General features: G+C 45.0%; 1 protein-coding gene across 1 annotated transcript in view; it reads right to left on the bottom strand.

Moving 5' to 3' along the window:
• The window catches only part of LOC311116245 (contactin-5-like), a gene marked incomplete at both ends in the record, with an annotated part of 103,516 nt that overhangs the window by 52,704 nt on the left and 27,037 nt on the right, over positions 1 to 23,775 (bottom strand). The window contains 4 exons of the mRNA XM_084191355.1: positions 9,715 to 9,827; positions 11,113 to 11,299; positions 11,460 to 11,569; positions 15,945 to 16,179. Coding sequence (XP_084047481.1) covers positions 9,715 to 9,827; positions 11,113 to 11,299; positions 11,460 to 11,569; positions 15,945 to 16,179 — 645 coding nt within the window. The remainder of the gene's footprint in view (positions 1 to 9,714; positions 9,828 to 11,112; positions 11,300 to 11,459; positions 11,570 to 15,944; positions 16,180 to 23,775) is intronic.

Here is a 23,775-nt window from a genome sequence, read left to right as displayed (position 1 = left end):
AGACAATATGGTGGTCTGTGGGGAAGGGGAGCCATGTTATTGGGATAGGCAAGATTTGTTTAGGGGGGGAATAACTGATATTCCCCGAACCTTGATGGAACTTGCTGATGATGTAGTACCAGGCCCCACTAAAATGTCCCCCGATGACCTACACTGTACTCTCTGGTATAACAAACACCCAGGTCCAGATGCAATCTATGAGAAAGCATTATTTAAAACCACAGAAAGGACTATAGCCTTGAAATGGTTTCACTATGACAACACCCACGCAGTAGTGGAGGTGGAAATAGGGCCCCAAAGTCAGAGACTGTTCAGGGAAATATGGAGCCCACATGTGTCCCTAGCAAAGGAGCCAGCAGAGGACTGGAAAGACATGGGCCAGTGGGTATCCAAGGGTAAGAGGATCACTGATTGGGTCAATATTGTGAGTGGCGATCAACACAGCCCATCCACAGATAGTACATTTAGATGAGAATAGCAGATGCTGAGGAGAGGAATACCTGTTGACAGAACAACAGGAGTCAGATTTAAAAGAAGTTCCAGAGCATTTGTGGTCCCGGGGTCCAGCAGACGTAGGATTAATAAAAGGGGTAATTCCAGTACAGGTGATACCCAAATCTAATCATAGGCCATATCAGAAGCAATACCCTATGAAACCAGAAGCAATAAAAGGTTTGCAGTTTACCAAGAGCAGATTGGGAGGGACCTTGAGGGAGGGCCAATTCCCGGGGAGATAGTGAGGCCAGAAACAAAGGTGCAGTGTCCTGGAAATCACAGTCTGTTTTGGGGGTTTTTCAGTTCTGCTGGGAGTACATTGGATGATGGGGTTTTGTGTTGAATTAGAGACAGTGAGACTATTAGTCAATACCTAGGAGAGAAGAGAGGTTACGGTAGCAAAGACAGACAAGAAGGAAATGGTAATAGTGGAGACAGGAGTGAGTGGAAGTGTTACAATTGTGACAAAACGGGACATTTTGCTAGAGAATGTGAGGAACCGTGTAGTTACTGTGCAAGGAAAGGGCACCAGTTAAGAAACTGTAGGCAGAAGGGGAAGAGAGAAATCAGGAGTCCTCATGACCTGGCTGTTTGGTTGTTGTTTTTTAATTGGGGTTTTCAAATAAAAAACAACACACCTAGTATGATGTTTATAAAGCCTTGTTGTTTCAATTTTGGGGGGGTTTCAGCAGGTCAAGGGTGATAGGTCTTAGAGGAGCACACAGTGAATTTTATGGAGTTTTTTAGGTTTTGGCTGAGTTTGGGGTATATATGATTTCTTATGAGAATGAATGTCATGAGGATTAATGAACACTTGGGATAAGTAACATTTATTAAATATTTAGAATAATGGTAATGTTTGGTATACTATGGGATGGAATTTCAATTGCCTCTGAACTCTGTTTTAACTTTCTGGTGTTAATTAATCATCCACACTGGTACATTCTAAAGGCATGAGAGGAGGACTTTAAGATAGTTTATTTTACCAATAAATAAAAATAAGGGATGGCAATTGGATGATAAATTACCAATATTACCTAAGTGATTGTTAGGTAGGTGATAATATTGACACATGGGCAGTGACATGTGTCAAAAGGAGGGATGGATGGTAGAACAGATTAGACAACACTTTGTTGCACATGGGATTACTAATTATTTAAAAAAAGATGTGTTATCTGTGCTCAAAATAATCACCAGGGCAGACAAAGGGCACCTCAGGGTGAGTATCCTCCGGCTAAGTACCCTTTCCAGCAATTGGAAATTGATTTTATAGAGTTATCACGGAGTGAAGGGAAGAAATTTAGAGTAACCCCAGATGAAGATGGGTTATCCCCCTTTGAGAAAGTGTTTGGAAGACCTTACAGAATGCCACAGTTGGCAGGACCAGACAGGCAGACATAGAACTAGAGAGCACCCTAGCAGAACACGTGAGAAGGTAGTTTATTAACCACACCTGTATGTCAGAGGTTTTGTGCCCCACAGGTGAACTAAAGGAGAAGGTGACCCACTCTATCTAACCAGGAGACTAGGTGTGGATCCAGTCCCTAAAGAAGAAAAACTGGAAGCAGGTCTGTTGGGAAGGGCCCTACCAAGTCCTATTAGATCCACCTGGGTGCATGTCACACATGGCAAAAAGGTAAACCCAGTTACACCTGACGAACAAACACAGAGTTAGGAGAAAGAACCGATCACCACTAGGGCTCGGGGGTTGGCTCCTTAACGAAGATTCCCTTACCCTGTCTGATCATCCCTGTGTGAGTTCAATAGAAGGTGAAGCAATGGGTTGGCTTCTGGCGTCTGACATGTTCTCAGGGCGAGGGTGGGGATTCACAGGTCTCCCGACGGTAGGTAGCTGTCTGATTGTGGGGGCCATATTCCTAACACACACGGACCCTCCTGTTTCAGCCAGAAGTGGTAGTTAACCTAACACAAGTTGAAAAGGCATAGGAGACAGCTAGACGTAGGGAAAGGGGAAATACTAGGGACTTTAGGGAAGGACATCACCATATGTATGTCACTATGTACATCCTGGGACTATGTAGTTGCTTATACCAAGCGGGGGGGGATATGTCAATCTCCATACACTGTTTAGGGACAGGTGTAGTATTGTGGAAGTAGGGAATTATCAGAAATGGCAGTGCGACCCATATGAGGGTAGGTACTGTCTGAAAGTCTGAATTATGCTAAAAAAAAATTACAGACCTGACAAGTGAGATATCTTCTTCAACTATAGAGTAAACCTCTCTGAGGGAGGTAGTGAGACAGTGCAAACTATAGACCTGAAGGAAGTAGTACAGATGGAAACGGAGTAAATAGATTTTAACCTGTGGTTGGAATGGATTCAGTATACGGTCTAAAGAGGACTGTTATGCCTGTAGGACAGCCAAACCAAGGTTAACAACTACTCCGTTCCCCTTGACAGGCTTTAACTCTGTGTCAGGTTTATCCTCCATGCAAGCCACCTGGGAATGTGGTGAAAGAGTCTTGTAGTAACTTGCACTTTCTGTATCCCCTGATAACAAAGTCACCCTGACCTAGGTTGCCTCCGTTTGAAGTCTCAGGGGATTCTTATTATTGTTTTTCTAGGACTAGTAAGGATAGGATACAGGGTAGGGCATCTTAGCTCCTGCTCCCACACAGAGAATGTCACACCTAAAGAGACCATGACTAATCTCTCCTCTTTGTTGAAGCCAGAGGATTTTAGGACCCAAAACCAGGCCCGTGCTGACATCTGATGGTTGTGTGGTGATAACAGATTGTGAACTCACCTACATATGCAAAAAATCTAACGTGTCAGAGACTGGTGAGTTGTCACGTAGAAAGTAGGACCTCCTCCTGGGATCCTTTGATGAAAGGATATATATTGATGGGATAGCAGTACCTCGAGGGTTCCAGAACAATTTAAAGCTAGGAATCAGATCGCAGCTGGGTTTGAATCAAGTATTTTCTGGTGGTCAACAATTAATAAAAACGTAGATTGGATGAATTATGTTCACTATAACCAGCAAAGATTTATAAACCACACTCGTGATGCAATAAAGGGATTAGCTGAGCAGACAGCGGCAACTAGCTTAATGACATGGCAGAATAGAATAGCTTTAGATATGCTTTTGGCTGAACGGGACGGAGTTTGTGTTCTGTTTGGATCTATGTGCTGTACTTTCATCCCCAACAATACAGCACCGGACGGGTCCGTGACCAAATCGCTTCAGGGACTCACCACGCTGGCGAACGAACTGGCTGAGAACTCTGGTATTGATAGCTCCCTAAACGGTTAGTTGGTTATACCTGGGGGCTGGGGTTAGTTGGTTATACCTGGAGTACTTCTCCTGTCTTATCCAGTGTCCTGTGTGAATTTAAGTATGCTCTCTCTAATTCTCTCGTTCTCTCTTTCTCTCTGAGAACCTGAGCCCTAGGACCATACGTCAGGACTACCGGGCATGATGACACCTTGCTGTCCCCAGTCCGCCTGGCCTTGCTGCTATTCCAGTTTCAACTGTTCTGCCTGCGGCTACGAAACCCCTACCTGTCCCAGACCTGCTGTTTTCAACTCTTAAGGATCGGCTATGAAAAGCCAACTGAGAGACCTGAGCCCTAGGACCATACGTCGGGACTACCGGCCGTGGTGACTCCTTGCTGTCCCCAGTCCGCCTGGCCTTGCTGCTATTCCAGTTTCAACTGTTCTGCCTGCGGTTATGGAACCCCTACCTGTCCCAGACCTGCTGTTTTCAACTCTTAATGATCGGCTATGAAAAGCCAACTGAGATTTATTCCTGATTATTATTTGACCATGCTTGTCACTTATGAACATTTTTGAACATCTTGGCATGGTTCTGTTATAATCTCCATCCGGCACAGCCAGAAGAGGACTGGCCACCCCTCATAGCCTGGTTCCTCTCTAGGTTTCTTCCTAGGTTTTCGCCTTTCTAGGGAGTTTTTCCTAGCCACCGTGCTTCTACACCTGCATTACTAGCTGTTTGGGGTTTTAGGCTGGGTTTCTGTACAGCACTTCGAGATATTAGCTGATGTAAGAAGGGCTATATAAAATAAAATTGATTGAAAATTGATTGATAACATATTTGGTAAATGGAAAACTATTGTTGTAACTATTCTGGGTGAAGTTATAGCTTCTATGGGTATACTTGTTCTTTGTGGATGTTGTCTTATTCCCTGTGTCTGAGGGTTGGTGAGCAAGGCGGTTTCCCAACAGATGGTGAGATACGGCCCAATCCCGGACTCCAACTGAAGGATATGACCTACCAGGCTTGGTGGAGGACGACGACGATCCAGATAATTTGAGACTGGATGTTTTCCTAGAACTATAAATCTCTAGTTTAAAAGTTATTGTAATGATCTTTTGTGTATTAAAGTCTCATTTTAAGTATGATGTACTAGTTACCATTGCTAAAAAGTAACGTTATGCTTTTAATCATGGGGTAACCTGATGAACCTGTAATGTTTTAATATGCAAACCAACTTATATACTTCAATGAGTGTGATTCATTTCTATAACAACATATATTTTGTATGTGTGTAATATTTAGTCAAAGGGTGGAATTGATAGATTAATTATTAATGACTAATTATTACACCCTGAAACTGTGTATAATGTGTTAGAAATGTGTGAGTGTAGGACCAGTAAAGGCTATGGCATTGAGCCACTATTTAGCAATGTGAGTAAGAGTTAGGCCAGACAACAAAGACAACTGAGAAACTAAGAAAAAGAGGCCTCCCAATTTAGGGAGGGGAGAAACTGTTATGAAAACATGGTGCAGAATATTGTGAGAACGGCAATAACTGAGTAATGCAGGGAGTAGGATATGTGTGTGTGTATGTATGTGTGTATGCATGTGTGTATATGTGTGTGTGTGTGAACTGAAGGTCAGTAGAGCAGTTTTAGAGTGGAAAACTACAGCCCGCCTACAGAGGGGAGGGATTTCTTTTTGTATGACGTATGAGTATAAAAGATGGACTCTGAAATTGTGATGGCAGAATTCTCAATGAATAAATATCTCTGACTATGCAGACCGGGACTCTGGCCGTTACTTAAATCCCAAAAAACTTACAACCTTTTGGGAGACGCACAGAGACACTAAAATAGTTTGTTAAATAATTCACATAACAATGAGTTATCAGGGGGTGATTAAGTGGATCTATACAGTATGATAGTATGGTTGGATGAGTTATCAGGGGGTGATTAAGTGGATCTATACAGTATGAAATTATGGTTGGATGAGTTATCAGGGGGTGATTAAGTGGGTATATACGGAATGACATTATGGTTGGATTAGTTATCAGGGGGTGATTAAGTGGATATATACAGAATAATAGAATGGTTGGATGTCACGCCCTGGCTCTGGGGACTCTTATATGTTGAGCCAGGGTGTGGATTTTTCTATGTTTAGTTTCTATGTTGTGTTCTAGATCGTTTAGATCTATGTTGGCCAGGGTGGTTCCCAATCAGAGGCAGCTGTAGCTCGTTGTCTCTGATTGGGGAAAATACTTAGGCAGCCTGTTTTCACTAGTTTGGTGTGGAATCTTGTTCCGGAAGGTTTGTGTTCAACCCAGGACTTCACGTTTCGTTTGTTTTGTTGGTTTGGTTCATGTGTGTACTTAAAATAAAGAATGTACGCATATCACGCTGCGCCTTGGTCATCCTCTAACGACGATCGTGACATTGGATGAGTTATCAGGAGGTGATTAAGTGGATCTATACAGTATGAAAGTATGGTTGGATGAGTTATTAGGGGGTGATTAACTGGCTATATACAGTATGATAGTATGGTTGGGTGAGTTATCAGGGGGTGATTAAGTGGATATTTACAGAATGATAGTATGGTTGGATGAGTTATCAGGGGGTGATTAAGTGGATATATACAGAATGATAGTATGGTTGGATGAGTTATCAGGGGGTGATTAAGTGGATCTATACAGTATTATAGTATGGTTGGATGAGTTATCAGGGGGTGATTAAGTGGATATATACAGAATGATACTATGGTTGGATGAGTTATCAGGGGGTGATTAAATGGATATATACAGGATTGGTATTTAACCAGGATACCAGGTCAGGATAGATATTGAGCCAAGACACAAGGTCAGGATGGATATTGAGCCAGGACACCAGGTCAGGATGTGTATTGAGCTAGGACACCAGGTCAGTATAGATATTGAGCCAGGACACCAGGTCAGGATGGATATTGAGCCAGGACACAAGGTCAGGATGGGTATTGAGCCAGGACACAAGGTCAGGATCGATATTGAGCCAAGAGACCAGGTCAGGATGGATATTGAGCCAGGACACCAGGTCAGGATGGATATTGAGCCAGGACACCAGATCAGGATGGGTATTGAGCCAGGACACCAGGTCAGGATGGATATTGAGCTAGGACACCAGGTCAGGATAGATATTGAGCCAGGACACCAGGTCAGGATGGATATTGAGCCAGGACACCAGGTCAGGATGGGTATTGAGCCAGGACACCAGGTGAGGATGGGTATTGAGCCAGGACACCAGGTGAGGATGGATATTGAGCCAAGACACCAGGTCAGGATGGATATTGAGCCAGGACACCAGGTCAGGATGGGTATTGAGCCAGGACACCAGGTCAGGATGGGTATTGAGCCAGAACACCAGGTCAGAGTGGGTATTGAGCCAGGACACTATGTCAGGATGGGTATTGAGCCAGGAAACCAGGTCAGGATGGGTATTGAGCCAGGACACCAGGTCAGGATGGATATTGAGCAAGGACACCAGGTCAGGATGGATATTTAGCCAGGAAACCAGGTCAGAATGGGTATTGAGCCAGGACACCAGGTTAGGATGGATATTGAGCCAGGACACCAGGTCAGGATGGGTATTGAGTCAGGACACCAGGTCAGGTTGGGTATTGAGTCAGGACACCAGGTCAGGATGGATATTGAGCCAGGACACCAGGTCAGGATGTGTATTGAGCCAGGACACCAGGTCAGGATGGTTATTGAGCCAGGACACCAGGTCAGGATAGATATTGAGCAAGGACACCAGGTCAGGATGGATATTGAGCCAGGACACCAGGTCAGAATGGGTATTGAGCCAGGACACCAGGTCAGAATGGGTATTGAGCCAGGACACCAGGTCAGGATGGGTATTAATCAGGACACCAGGTCAGGATGGGTATTGAGTCAGGACACCAGGTCAGGATGGATATTGAGCCAGGACACCAGGTCAGGATGGATATTGAGCCAGGACACCAGGTCAGGATGTGTATTGAGCCAGGACACCAGGTCAGGATGGATATCTAGCCAGGACACCAGGTCAGGATGGATATTGTGCCAGGACACCAGGTCAGGATGGATATTGAGCCAGGACACCAGGTCAGGATGGATATTGAGCCAGGACACCAGATCAGGATGGGTATTGAGCCAGGACACCAGGTCAGGATGGGTATTGAGCCAGGACACTAGGTCAGGATATGGGTGGTCCTCTGTAGCTCAATTGGTAGAGCATGGCGCTTGTAACGCCAGGGTAGTGGGTTCGATCCCCGGGACCACCCATATGTAAAAAAGAATTATGCATGCATGACTGTAAGTCGCTTTGGATAAAAGTGTCTGCTAAATGGCATATTATATATTAAAGGATGGATATTGAGCCAGGACACCAGGTCAGGATGTGTATTGAGACAGGACACCAGGTCAGGATGGATATTGAGCCAGGACACCAGGTCAGGATGGGTATTAAGTCAGGACACCAGGTCAGGTTGGGTATTGAGTCAGGACACCAGGTCAGGATGGATATTGAGCCAGGACACCAGGTCAGGATGGGTATTGAGCTAGGACACCAGATCAGGATGAATATTGAGCCAAGACACCAGGTCAGGATGGACATTGAGCCAAGACACCAGGTCAGGATGGATATTGAGCCAGGACACCAGATCAGGATGGGTATTGAGCCAGGACACCAGGTCAGGATGGATATTGAGCTAGGACACCAGGTCAGTATAGATATTGAGCCAGGACACCAGGTCAGGATGGATATTGAGCCAGGACACAAGGTCAGGATGGGTATTGAGCCAGGACACCAGGTCAGGATAGATATTGAGCCAAGAGACCAGGTCAGGATGGATATTGAGCCAGGACACCAGGTCAGGATGGATATTGAGCCAGGACACCAGATCAGGATGGGTATTGAGACAGGACACCAGGTCAGGATGGATATTGAGCTAGGACACCAGGTCAGGATAGATATTGAGCCAGGACACCAGGTCAGGATGGATATTGTGCCAGGACACCAGATCAGGATGAGTATTGAGCCAGGACACCAGGTCAGGATTGGTATTGAGCCAGGACACCAGGTCAGGATAGATATTGAGCCAAGAGACCAGGTCAGGATGGATATTGAGCCAGGACACCAGGTCAGGATGGATATTGAGCCAGGACACCAGATCAGGATGGGTATTGAGCCAGGACACCAGGTCAGGATGGATATTGAGCTAGGACACCAGGTCAGGATAGATATTGAGCCAGGACACCAGATCAGGATGGGTATTGAGCCAGGACACCAGGTCAGGATTGGTATTTAACCAGGATACCAGGTCAGGATAGATATTGAGCCAAGACACAAGGTCAGGATGGATATTGAGCCAGGACACCAGGTCAGGATGGGTATTGAGCCAGGACACCAGGTCAGGATGGGTATTGAGCCAGGACACCAGGTCAGGATGGGTATTGAGCCAGGACACTAGGTCAGGATATGTGTGGTCCTCTGTAGCTCAATTGGTAGAGCATGGCGCTTGTAACGCCAGGGTAGTGGGTTCGATCCCCGGGACCACCCATATGTAAAAAAAAAATATGCATGCATGACTGTAAGTTGCTTTGGATAAAAGTGTCTGCTAAATGGCATATTATATATTAAAGGATGGATATTGAGCCAGGACACCAGGTCAGGATGGGTATTGAGACAGGACACCAGGTCAGGATGGGTATTGAGACAGGACACCAGGTCAGGATGGCTATTGAGCCAGGACACCAGGTCAGGATGGATATTGAGCCAGGACACCAGGTCAGGATGGGTATTGAGACAGGACACCAGGTCAGGATGGGTATTGAGCCAGGACACCAGGTCAGGATGGATATTGAGACAGGACACCAGGTCAGGATGGATATTGAGCCAGGACACCAGCTCCTAGATAGGATGAGTATGAGCTGAAATGGCAGTAGAGTACAGTAAGGTGGGCATACCTTGTATCCTATGACATCTGACTCGTTGTCTTTAGACTTGACTGGGTCCCAGTTTAGAGACACGTTCGTCCCTTCCTGAATCCACATGAGATTGGCTGGAGGATGGACTGGAGCTGAGGAGAAAGCACAGTTATCAGTTAATAATAAAACTAAATGCACAGGGAGGTTTAATCTGTTAGGTCAATTATGGTACATTCATGTTTCTTGTACGCAAAATAAAATATAATATGTCTAATATTAACATGTCGAATGAGAAAATGTCTCCATATCAGAATTATATTTATCAGAATCACCTTTATCAGAGTCAGCATCAGAATCAGCATCACATTTAATTGGCATTTACATGTACAAGGAATTTGACTTGCTGGAATGGTGCTGGCTACAATAAACAGCACATACAGTATATCAAAGGAGGGAATGACTCTATATACAGTATGGCTGGTATGAGGGAATGTCTCTATATACAGTATGGCTGGTATGAGGGAATGACTCTATATATAGTATGGCTGGTATGAGGGAATGACTCTATATACAGTATGGCTGGTATGAGGGAATGACTCTATATATAGTATGGCTGGTATGAGGGAATGACTCTATATACAGTATGGCTGGTATGAGGGAATGACTCTATATACAGTATGGCTGGTATTGGTGTACACTGTGTTTCCTGGACTTTGCAGAGCTAGGTGTCTGAGTTGGTAGTGTGTGAGTTGGTAGTGTGAGAGTGGGTAGTGTGTGAGTTGGTAGTGTGTGAGTTGGTAGTGTGTGAGTTGGTAGTGTGTGAGTTGGTAGTGTGAGAGTTGGTAGTGTGAGAGTTGGTAGTGTGAGAGTTGGTAGTGTGAGAGTTGGTAGTGTGAGAGTTGGTAGTGTGAGAGTTGGTAGTGTGTGAGTTGGTAGTGTGAGAGTTGGTAGTGTGTGAGTTGGTAGTGTGTGAGTTGGTAGTGTGTGAGTTGGTAGTGTGAGAGTTGGTAGTGTGTGAGTTGGTAGTGTGAGAGTTGGTAGTGTGAGAGTTGGTAGTGTGTGAGTTGGTAGTGTGAGAGTTGGTAGTGTGAGAGTTGGTAGTGTGTGAGTTGGTAGTGTGTGAGTTGGTAGTGTGATAGTTGGTAGTGTGAGAGTTGGTAGTGTGTGAGTTGGTAGTGTGAGAGTGGGTAGTGTGAGAGTGGGTAGTGTGAGAGTTGGTAGTGTGTGAGTTGGTAGTGTGTGAGTTGGTAGTGTGTGAGTTGGTAGTGTGTGAGTTGGTAGTGTGTGAGTTGGTAGTGTGAGAGTTGGTAGTGTGTGAGTTGGTAGTGTGAGAGTTGGTAGTGTGAGAGTTGGTAGTGTGAGAGTTGGTAGTGTGAGAGTTGGTAGTGTGAGAGTGGGTAGTGTGTGAGTTGGTAGTGTATGAGTTGCTGTACTCACGGTCTTTCCTGGTCCTGGCGGTGCTAGCGGTTGATGCAGGGCCCTGGCCGATACTGTTGAAGCCTCTGACTGTGATGTGGTACACTCTGTTCCCCTCCAGCCCTGTCAGCACCATAGACGTCTCGTTCCCTGCTGTCTTCTTCTTGTTCCTTGACCCCTCCTGCTCACTGTCCTTACAGTAGCTCACCTGAGAGAAAGGAAGAGTTGGACATGGTTCTTTCGAATTACTGTTTCCTTTATCCTAGTATTTAGTACAGAGGTGAAATGTCTCTAATGCAAAATATTAAAATCTTTGAGAATATAGTACATGCACCCAAACACACACACACACACACCCACACACACACCTCGTATCCAAGTGGTCTCCCATGACCAGGGTTGGGCGGTCTCCAAGTAACTTTAATTTCCGAAGAGGAAATGCTGGAAGCTTTCACCTCTGATGGGGCATCCCTGGGCTCTGTGGAGGGAAACACACACACACACACACACACACACACACACACACACACACACACACACACCCACACACACACACACACACACACACACACACACACACACACACACACACACACACACACACACACACACACACAGGAATTATGGTGTTACACTATAACTGATGCTAGCTCTTATATATTTATACAGCATGATGCATAGAGGTGTTGAATTGAGATATTTACACAAGATACATTGATACAGAATGATGCATAGAGGTGTTGAAATTGTAATATTTACACTACAGACACTAATAGCTGGTGGAAGTCTCAAGGTTTTGCTCGCCTGAGGTAGAGTTTCTCATGATAAGCTGTAGACCACACTATCTACCAAGAGAGTTTCATCTATATTTTTCATAGCTGTCTATTTACCACCACAAACCGATGCTGGCACTAAGACCGCACTCAATGAGCTGTATAAGGCCATGAGCAAACAGGAAAACGCTCATCCAGAGGCGGCGCTCCTAGTGGCCGGGGACTTTAATGCAGGGAAACTTAAATCCGTTTTACCTCATTTCTACCAGCATGTTAAATGTGCAACCAAAGGAAGAAAAACTCTAGACCACCTTTTGTCCACACACAGAGACGCGTACAAAGCTTTTCCTCACCCTCCATTTGGAAAATCTGACCATAACTCTGTCCTCCTGCTTACAAGCAAGAACTAAAGCAGGAAGCACCAGTGACTCGGTTAATAAAAAAGTGGTCAGATGACGCAGATGCTAAGCTACAAGACTGTTTCGCTAGCACAGACTGGAACATGTTCCGGGATTCTTCAGATAGCATTGAGGAGTACACCACATCAGTCACCGGCTTCATCAATAAGTGAATCGATGACGTTGTCCCCTCAGTGACCGTACGTACATACCCCAACCAGAAGCCATGGATTACAGGCAAAATCCGCACTGAGCTAAAGGGTAGAAATGCCGCTTTCAAGGAGCGGGACTCTAACCCGGAAGCTTATAAGAAATCCCGCTATGCCCTCCGACTAACCATCAAACAGGCAAAGCATCAATACAGGTCTAAGATTTAATCGTACAACACCGGCTCCGACGCTCGTCAGATGTGGCAGGGCTTGCAAACTATTACAGATTACTAAGGGAAGCACAGCAGCAAGCTGCCCAGTGACACGAGCCTACCAGACGAGCTAAATTATTTCTAAATTCGCTTCGAGGCAAGCAACACTGAAGCACGCTTGAGAGCATCAGCTGTTCCGGACGACTGTGTGATTACGCTCTTCGTAGCCGATGTGAGGAAGACCTTTAAACAGGTCAACATTCACAAGGCCGAAGGGCCAGATGGATTCCCAGGACGTGTACTCCGAGCATGCGCTGACCAACTGGCAAGAGTCTTCACTGACATTTTCAACCTGTCCCTGACTGAGTCTGTAATACCAACATGTTTCAAACAGACCACTATAGTCCCTGTGCCCAAGAACACTCCAGAACAGGAAAACAGTCCCTGTGCCCAAGGTAACCTGCCTAAATAACTACCGACCCATAGCACTCACGTCTGTAGCCATGAAGTGCTTTGAAAGGCTGGTCATGGCTCACATCAACACCATTATCCCAGAAACTCTAGACCCACTCCAATTTGATCGGCTCAAACGCATTAAGAAGGAAACAAATTCCACTAATTAACTTTAAACAAGACACACCTGTAAATTGGAATGCATTCCAGGTGACTTCATCATTGAAGCTGGTTGAGAGTTTGCCAAGAGTGTGCAAATCTCCCATCATGGTACTGTATATTTATCACAGTGAACATCAATCAGTACATACTCATCACAGTAAAGATCAATGAGTACATACTCATCACAGTAAAGATCAATCAGTACATAATCATCACAGTAAAGATCAATCAGTACATACTCATCACAGTAAATATCAATCAGTACATACTGATCTCACCTCGTGGAGTTGCAATGATCATGAGAACGGTGAGGAATCAGCCCAGAACTACACGGGAGGATCTTGTCAATGATCTCAAGGCAGCTGGGACCATAGTCACCAAGAAAACAATTGGTAACACACTATGCCATGAAGGACTAAAATCCTGCAGTGCCCGCAAGGTCCCCCTGCTCAACAAAGCACATATACATGCCCGTCTGAAGTTTGCCAATGAACATCTGAATGATTCAGAGGAGAACTGGGTGAAAGTGTTGTGGTCAGATGAGACCAAAATGGAGCTCTTTGGCATCAACTCAACTCGCCGTGTTTGGAGGAGGAGGAATGCTGCCTATGACCCCAAGAACACCATCCCCACCGTCAAACATGGAGGTGGAAACATTATGCTTTGGGGGTGTTTTTCTGCTAAGGGGACAGGACAACTTCACCGCATCAAAGGGACGATGGACGGGACCATGTACCGTCAAATATTGGGTGAGAACCTCCTTCCCTCAGCCAGGGCATTGAAAATGGGTCGTGGATTGGTATTCCAGCATGACAATGATCCAAAACACACGGCCAAGGCAACAAAGGAGTGGCTCAAGAAGAAGCACATTAAGGTCCTGGAGTGGCCTAGCCAGTCTCCAGACCTTAATCCCATAGAAAATCTGTGGAGGGAGCTGAAGGTTCGAGTGGGACAAAATCCCTCCTGAGATGTGTGCAAACCTGGTGGCCTACTACAAGAAACGTCTGACCTCTGTGATTGCCAACAAGGGTTTTGCCACCAAATAAGTCATGTTTTGCAGAGGGGTCAAATACTTATTTCCCTCATTAAAATGCAAATCGATTTATAAAATTTTTGACATGTGTTTTTCTGTCTCTCACTGTTCAAATAAACCTACCATTAAAATTATAGACTGATCTTGTCTTTGTCAGAGGGCAAACGTACAAAATCAGCAGGTGATCAAATACTTTTTTCCCTCACTGTATTCATCACAGTGAACATCAATCAGTACATACTCATCACAGTAAAGATCAATCAGTACATACTCATCACAGTAAAGATCAATCAGTACATACTCATCACAGTAAAGATCAATCAGTACATACTCATCACAGTAAAGATCAATCAGTACATACTCATCACAGTAAAGATCAATCAGTACATACTCATCACAGTAAAGATCAATCAGTACATACTCATCACAGTAAAGATCAATCAGTACATACTCATCACAGTAAAGATCAATCAGTACATACTCATCACAGTAAAGATCAATCAGTACATACTCATCACAGTAAAGATCAATCAGTACATACTCATCACAGTACATTCAGTCACTCTTTAAGACCTAGAGAACCAGGTGAGGGGTGTTCCCTGGTTCAGTCACTCTTTAAGACCTAGAGAACCAGGTGAGGGGAGTTCCCTGGTTCAGTCACTCTTTAAGACCTAGAGAACCAGGTGAGGGGAGTTCCCTGGTTCAGTCACTCTTTAAGACCTAGAGAACCAGGTGAGGGGAGTTCCCTGGTTCAGTCACTCTTTAAGACCTAGAGAACCAGGTGAGGGGAGTTCCCTGGTTCAGTCACTCTTTAATACCTAGAGAACCAGGTGAGGGGAGTTCTCTGGTTCAGTCACTCTACTCCTTACTAATCAGTGATCTTCATTCATCACTCAAGTACAAGGAAGGAGTAAAAACCTGCAGACACTCAGCCCTCCATGGAATGAGTTTGACAACTGTGCCTTATGGGCCCTGGTCTAAAGTAGTGCACTATGAAGGGACTAGGATACAGTACACTACTATGGGCCCTGGTCTAAAGTAGTGCACTATGAAGGGACTAGGATACAGTACACTACTATGGGCCCTGGTCTAAAGTAGTGCACTATAAAGGGAATACGGTGTCATTTGGGACGCCCCCTAAGTGTAGGAGGTCCTTCTCTTTGAATAACTGTTCAACATTTCCAAAATCAACAAAGCAACCCATTGCCTAGATGACTAAGATGTGCTCTTTTGATCTTTTGGTCTGATCTTTTCATAGGACATGACATAAGAACTCATAGGACATGACATAAGAACTCATAGGACATGACATAAGAACTCATAGGACATGACATAAGAACTCATAGGACAGGGTTCTTCAATTCCGGTCCTGGAGGGCCGAAACACTTCTGTTTTTTATTTCTACCTGGTAGTTAATTGCACTCACCTGGTGTCCCAGGTCTGAATTAGCCCCTGATTAGAAGGAGAGGATGAAAAACAGAGGTGTTTCGGCCCTCCAGGACCGGAATTGAAGAACCCTGTCCTAGGACATGACATAAGAAGTCAGCCCCTCAGCAAACACTAATACATTGGACAAATAAAACAGGGGGTGAAGGAGCCACTTCTCTTTGAAGAACTTCAACCTTCCCAACCCCTGCAAAGCCATCCTTAGATGTGGGAGTGTGAGAACTCACCCCCCTCTGCAGAGTACACAGTGACCACTCCACTGAAGGGTCCGTCTCCCATGTTGTTGTACACTCCCACCTTCACTTGGAAGGGGGTGAGGGGAGGGAAGGTCTCGTCTCTGTACTTGTATGTAGTGGAATCTGCTGATGTCACCATTTTCTCCTTCCAGCCTCGCGTACCATTGGCTCGGAATGCCACGATGTAGCCAAATCCCTCGCCATTCTGAAACTCCTCAGACACAGGCTGGAAAACAAGGAAAGATATGTTTTATTTGATTGGACATGAAGCCCAAATCAATGGACACAACAATGGTCATGTAAAGAACCAAATACATTCATTTACATTCATAAGTTCATTAATCCGTTCAAATATCAGCCCAGCCTGCTGTAGATATTAATATTTGTACTGTATACAAGTAGGAGCCTTATAGGAGCATATCGTGCCGCCCGTATCTAGCTTACAATATCATAATACAGATACTTGTACCTGGAGCACCTTGTACCTAGAGCACCTTGTACCTAGAGTACCTTGTACCTAGAGCACCTTGTACCTAGAGCACCTTGTACCTAGAGACCCTTGTATATACAGCACCTTGTACCTAGAGCACCTTGTACCTAGAGCACCTTGTACCTAGAGCCCCTTGTATATACAGCACCTTGTACCTAGAGCACCTTGTACCTTGAGAAGCTTGTACCTAGAGCACCTTGTACCTAGAACACCTTGTACCTAGAACACCTTGTACCTAGAGACCCTTGTATATACAGCACCTTGTACCTAGAGCACCTTGTACCTAGAGCCCCTTGTACCTAGAACACCTTGTACCTAGAGACCCTTGTATATACAGCACCTTGTACCTAGAGCACATTGTACCTAGAGCCCCTTGTACCTTGAGAAGCTTGTACCTAGAGCACCTTGTACCTAGAACACCTTGTACCTAGAGACCCTTGTATATACAGCACCTTGTACCTAGAGCACCTTGTACCTTGAGAAGCTTGTACCTAGAGCACCTTGTACCTAGAACACCTTGTACCTAGAGACCCTTGTATATACAGCACATTGTACCTAGAGCACCTTGTACCTAGAGCCCCTTGTACCTTGAGAAGCTTGTACCTAGAGCACCTTGTACCTAGAACACCTTGTACCTAGAGACCCTTGTATATACAGCACCTTGTACCTAGAGCACCTTGTACCTTGAGAAGCTTGTACCTAGAGCACCTTGTACCTAGAACACCTTGTACATAGAGACCCTTGTATATACAGCACCTTGTACCTAGAGCACCTTGTACCTAGAGCCCCTTGTACCTAGAGCCCCTTGTATATACAGCACCTTGTACCTAGAGCACCTTGTACCTTGAGAAGCTTGTACCTAGAGCACCTTGTATATACAGAACCATGTACCTAGAGCACCTTGTACCTAGAGCACCTTGTATATACAGCACCTTGTACCTAGAGACCCTTGTATATACAGCACCTTGTACCTAGAGCACCTTGTACATAGAGCACCTTGTACCTAGAGCACCTTGTATATGAAGCACCTTGTACCTAGAGCACATTGTACCTAGAGCACCTTGTACCTAGAGCACCTTGTATATACAGCACCTTGTACCTAGAGCACCTTGTATATACAGCACCTTGTACCTAGAGACCCTTGTATATACAGCACCTTGTACCTAGAGCACCTTGTACCTAGAGTAACTTGTACCTAGAGCACCTTGTATATACAGCACCTTGTACCTAGAGCACATTGTAACTAGAGCACTTTGTACCTAGAGCCCCTTGTATATACAGCACCTTGTACCTAGAGCACCTTGTACCTAGAGCACCTTGTACCTAGAGCACCTTGTACATAGAGCACCTTGTACCTAGAGCACCTTGTACATAGAGCACCTTGTACCTAGAGCACCTTGTACCTAGAGCCCCTTGTACCTAGAGCACCTTGTACCTAGAGCACCTTGTACCTTGAGAAGCTTGTACCTAGATCACCTTGTATATACAGAACCATGTACCTAGAGCACCTTGTACCTAGAGCACCTTGTACCTAGAGCACCTTGTACATAGAGCACCTTGTACCTAGAGCACCTTGTACCTAGAGCACCTTGTACCTTGAGAAGCTTGTACCTAGATCACCTTGTAAATACAGAATCATGTACCTACAGCACCTTGTACCTAGAGCACCTTGTACATAGAGCACCTTGTACCTAGAGCACCTTGTACCTAGAGCCCCTTGTACCTAGAGCACCTTGTACCTAGAGCACCTTGTACCTTGAGAAGCTTGTACCTAGATCACCTTGTATATACAGAACCATGTACCTAGAGCACCTTGTACCTAGAGCACCTTGTACCTAGAGCACCTTGTACATAGAGCACCTTGTACCTAGAGCACCTTGTACCTAGAGCACCTTGTACCTTGAGAAGCTTGTACCTAGATCACCTTGTATGTACAGAACCATGTACCTAGAGCACATTGTACCTAGAGCACCTTGTACCTAGAGCACCTTGTACCTAGAGCACCTTGTACCTTGAGCACCTTGTACCTAGAGCACATTGTACATAGAGCACCTTGTACCTAGAGCACCTTGTACCTAGAGCACCTTGTACCTAGAGCACCTTGTATATACAGCACCTTGTACCAAGAGCACCTTGTACCTAGAGTTAATTGTACCTAGAGTAACTTGTATATACAGCACCTTGTACCTAGAGCCCCTTGTATATACAGCTTCTTGTACCTAGAGCGCCTTGTACCTAGAGCACATTGTATATACAGCACCTTGTACCTAGAGCACCTTGTACCTAGAGTAACTTGTACCTAGAGGCCCTTGCATATACAGCACCTTGTACCTAGAGCCCCTTGTACCTAGAGCAAATTTTATATACAGCACCTTGTACCTAGAGCACCTTGTACCTAGAGTAACTTGTACCTAGAGGCCCTTGCATATACAGCACCTTGTACCTAGAGCACCTTGTACCTAGAGCACCTTGTACCTAGAGCACCTTGTACCTAGAGGCCCTTGTATATACAGCACCTTGTACCTAGAGCCCCTTGTATATACAGCACCTTGTACCTAGAGACCCTTGTATATACAGCACCTTGTACCTAGAGCCCCTTGTACCTAGAGCACCTTGTACCTAGAGACCCTTGTACATAGAGCACCTTGTACCTAGAGCACCTTGTACATAGAGCACCTTGTACCTAAAGTACCTTGTACATAGAGCACCTTGTACCTAGAGCACCTTGTACATAGAGCACCTTGTACCTAGAGCACCTTGTACCTAGAGCCCCTTGTACCTAGAGCACCTTGTACCTAGAGCACCTTGTACCTTGAGTAACTTGTACCTAGAGGCCCTTGCATATACAGCACCTTGTACCTAGAGCCCCTTGTACCTAGAGCAAATTGTATATACAGCACCTTGTACCTAGAGCACCTTGTACCTAGAGTAACTTGTACCTAGAGGCCCTTTGCATATACAGCACCTTGTACATAGAGCACCTTGTACCTAGAGCACCTTGTACCTAGAGCACCTTGTAACTAGAGCACCTTGTACCTAGAGCACCTTGTACCTAGAGAAACTTGCATATACAGCACCTTGTACCTAGAGCACCTTGTACCTAGAGCCCCTTGTATATACAGCACCTTGTACCTAGAGCCCCTTGTATATACAGCACCTTGTACCTAGAGCCCCTTGTATATACAGCACCTTGTACCTAGAGCCCCTTGTACCTAGAGCACCTTGTACCTAGAGCCCATTGTACCTAGAGCCCCTTGTACCTAGAGCACCTTGTACATAGAGCACCTTGTACCTAGAGCACCTTGTACCTAGAGCACCTTGTACCTAGAGCACCTTGTACATAGAGCACCTTGTACCTAAAGCACCTTGTACATAGAGCACCTTGTACCTAGAGCACCTTGTACCTAGAGTACCTTGTACCTAGAGTAACTTGTACCTAGAGGCCCTTTGCATATACAGCACCTTGTACATAGAGCACCTTGTACCTAGAGCACCTTGTACCTAGAGCACCTTGTACCTAGAGCACCTTGTACCTAGAGCACCTTGTACCTAGAGAAACTTGCATATACAGCACCTTGTACCTAGAGCACCTTGTACCTAGAGCCCCTTGTATATACAGCACCTTGTACCTAGAGCCCCTTGTATATACAGCACCTTGTACCTAGAGCCCCTTGTACCTAGAGCACCTTGTACCTAGAGCCCATTGTACCTAGAGCCCCTTGTACCTAGAGCACCTTGTACATAGAGCACCTTGTACCTAGAGCACCTTGTACCTAGAGCACCTTGTACCTAGAGCACCTTGTACATAGAGCACCTTGTACCTAAAGCACCTTGTACATAGACCACCTTGTACCTAGAGCACCTTGTACCTAGAGCACCTTGTACCTAGAGCACCTTGTACCTAGAGCCCCTTGTACCTAGAGCACATTGTACCTAGAGCACCTTGTACCTTGAGAAGCTTGTACCTAGATCACCTTGTATATACAGAACCATGTACCTAGAGCACCTTGTACCTAGAGCACCTTGTACCTAGAGCAGCTTGTATATACAGCACCTTGTACCTAGAGACCCTTGTATATACAGCACCTTGTACCGAGAGCACCTTGTACCTAGAGTTAATTGTACCTAGAGCAACTTGTATATACAGCACCTTGTACCTAGAGCCCCTTGTATATTCAGCTTCTTGTACCTAGAGTGCATTGTACCTAGAGCAAATTGTATATACAGCACCTTGTACCTAGAGCACCTTGTACCTAGAGTAACTTGTACCTAGAGGCCCTTGCATATACATCACCTTGTACCTAGAGCACCTTGTACCTAGAGCACCTTGTACCTAGAGCACCTTGTACCTAGAGCACCTTGTACCTAGAGGCCCTTGCATATACAGCACCTTGTACCTAGAGCACCTTGTACCTAGAGCCCCTTGTATATACAGCACCTTGTACCTAGAGCCCCTTGTATATACAGCACCTTGTACCTAGAGACCCTTGTATATACAGCACCTTTTACCTAGAGAAACTTGTACCTAGAGCACCTTGTATCTTGAGCACATTGTACCTAGAGCACCTTGTATATACAGCACCTTGTACCTAGAGCACCTTGTACCAAGAGCACATTTTACCTAGAGCACCTTGTACCTAGAGGACCTTGTACCTAGAGCAACTCTTACATAGAGCACCTTGTACCTAGACCACCTTGTATATACAGCACCTGACCTAGAGAAACTTGTACCTAGAGCACCTTGTACCTAGAGCACCTTGTATCTTGAGCCCCTTGTACCTAGAGCACCTTGTATATACAGCACCTTGTACCTAGAGCACCTTGTACCAAGAGCACATTTTACCTAGAGCACCTTGTACCTAGAGGACCTTGTACCTAGAGCAACTTGTACCTAGAGACCCTTCTGCCTAGAGCAGCTTGTAACTAGAGCACCTTGTACCTAGAGCACATTGTACCGGAAGCACCTTGTACCTAGAGCACCTTGTACCTACAGACCCTTGAACCTAGAGCAACTTGTACCTAGAGCACCCTGTACCTAGACCACCTTGTATATACAGCACCTGACCTAGAGAAACTTGTACCTAGAGCACCTTGACCTAGAGCACCTTGTATCTTGAGCACCTTGTACCTAGAGCACTTTGTATATACAGCACCTTGTACCTAGAGCACCTTGTACCTAGAGCCCCTTGTATATACAGCACCTTGTACCTAGAGCACCTTGTACCTAGAGCAACTTGTACCTAGAGCAACTTGTACCTAGAGACCCTTCTACCTAGAGACCCTTCTGACTAGAGCAACTTGTAACTAGAGCACCTTGTACCTAGAGCACCTTGTACCTACAGACCCTTGAACCTAGAGCAACTTGTACCTAGAGCACCTTGTACCTACAGACCCTTGAACCTAGAGCACCCTGTACCTTGACCACCTTGTATATACAGCACCTTGTACCTAGAGCCCCTTGTATATATGGCACCTTGTACCTAGAGCCCCTTGTACCGAGAGCACCTTGTACCTAGAGCACCTTGTACCTAGAGCACCTTGTACCTACATACCCTTGTACCTAGAGCAACTTGTACCTAGATTACCATGTACCTTGACCAACTTGTATATACAGCACCTTGTACCTAGAGCCCATTGTATATACAGCACCTTGTACTTAGAGCTACTCTTACCTAGAGACCCTTGTACCTAGAGCACCTTGTACGTAGAGCAACTTGTACCTAGAGCACCTTGTACCTTGAGCAACTTCTACCTAGAGCACCTTGTACAGAGTGCACCTTGTACCTAGAGCACCTTGTACCTAGAGCACCTTGTATCTTGAGCACCTTTTATCTAGAACACCTTGTATCTAGATCAACTTGTACTTGAGCCCCTTGTACCTAGAACCCCTTGTATATACAGCACCTTGTACCTAGAGCCCCTTGTACCTAGAGCACCTTGTATATACAGCACCTTGTACCTAGAGACCCTTGTATATACAGCACCTTGTACCTAGAGCAACTCTTACCTAGAGCAATTTTTACCTAGAGCACCTTGTACCTACAGCACCTTGTACCAAGAGCACCTTGTACCTAGAGCAACTTGTACCTAGAGCAACTTGTATATACATCACCTTGTACCTAGAGCAAATCAAAAACAGAGTAGAGAAATGAGAGGAATCTGTCACAGCTACAGTATATGGAAATGTCATCCCTTTAACCCTTCTGCTTTGTTGGACCCCTGAGGTAACATACAGTACTAGTCAAAAGTTTGGACACACCTACTCATTCCAGGGTTTGTCTTTATTTTTCCTACTTTCTCCATTGTAGAATAATAGTGAAGACCTGACCAATCAACCATGCAGCAAAGCAGACAAGCGCATCTCATCTAATCTAGCTTGAACACTAATTCTAATGTTAGTCTCTAGCTCGGTGGATTAACACAGTTTTGTGGCATGCAGGAGACCCAAGCTGACAGTCAGGTACATATATATTCTTCCCTTACAGTGGTGTAGTGGAGGGTAAACGCACATAAACTCTGTTTACATACCTTGTTTATATCCCGGAAAAATGTATTGAAAATATAGGGAGCGTTACTTTACTCAGGAACGGGGAAGGGCGAACAGTGTTTAAACACATATTTTCTTTACCGCTACATCACTGGCCTCCCAGTGCTAGCTGTGCCCCTGGAGATCTTGGTTCGAATCCTCTGGATAAGAGCGTCTGCTAAACGACTAAAATGTTAAAATGTAAATCACTGCTCCCTTGAAATGACGCTTGTGTCTACGGCCCCTGTCACACAATACCATCAGCGGTTTATCTAGAAATAACATCCATGTACTACGTTTTGTATTACTCGCATGCTTCATTTACATTAGATTTTTTTCAATAACCTCTTTGGTGATATGATTAAATGAATGTCTGCAAATGAAACACTAAACAGACAGTAATTAAATCATAATGTCACAAAGTCCCAGCTGAATCCCAGTAGCTTCCCAGGCTGAAATGTAAATGTCATGCTCTTTGATGACAAGCATCACTTCTGTTCATTGTGATCAGCAAGTAACACTTTGGTGTTGTTTCTGAAGATATCCTGTCTTTCAATATAGCACAGGGTTTACTGGTGTTGTTTCTGAAGATATCCTGTCTCTCAATAAAGCACTTGTAGGGTTTACTGTCGGTAAATTCTTAGAGGTGTAAGCTATTGTGTGAATATTTTGTAAACGTTGACTGTTCATCTCATGACTTTGGTTTTCCCAACCTCAAACCTACCCCCGTCTTTCTCACATTGAGAGATTCTGATTCCCTTACTGATTGATTCTGATTCCCTTACTGATTGATTCTGATTCCCTTA

The sequence above is a fragment of the Coregonus lavaretus genome (assembly GCF_964263955.1).
Source record: "Coregonus lavaretus genome assembly, contig: HAP1_SCAFFOLD_843, whole genome shotgun sequence".
In the NCBI taxonomy this organism is placed as follows: domain Eukaryota; kingdom Metazoa; phylum Chordata; class Actinopteri; order Salmoniformes; family Salmonidae; genus Coregonus; species Coregonus lavaretus.
This window is presented reverse-complemented; position numbering and strand designations above follow the sequence as displayed.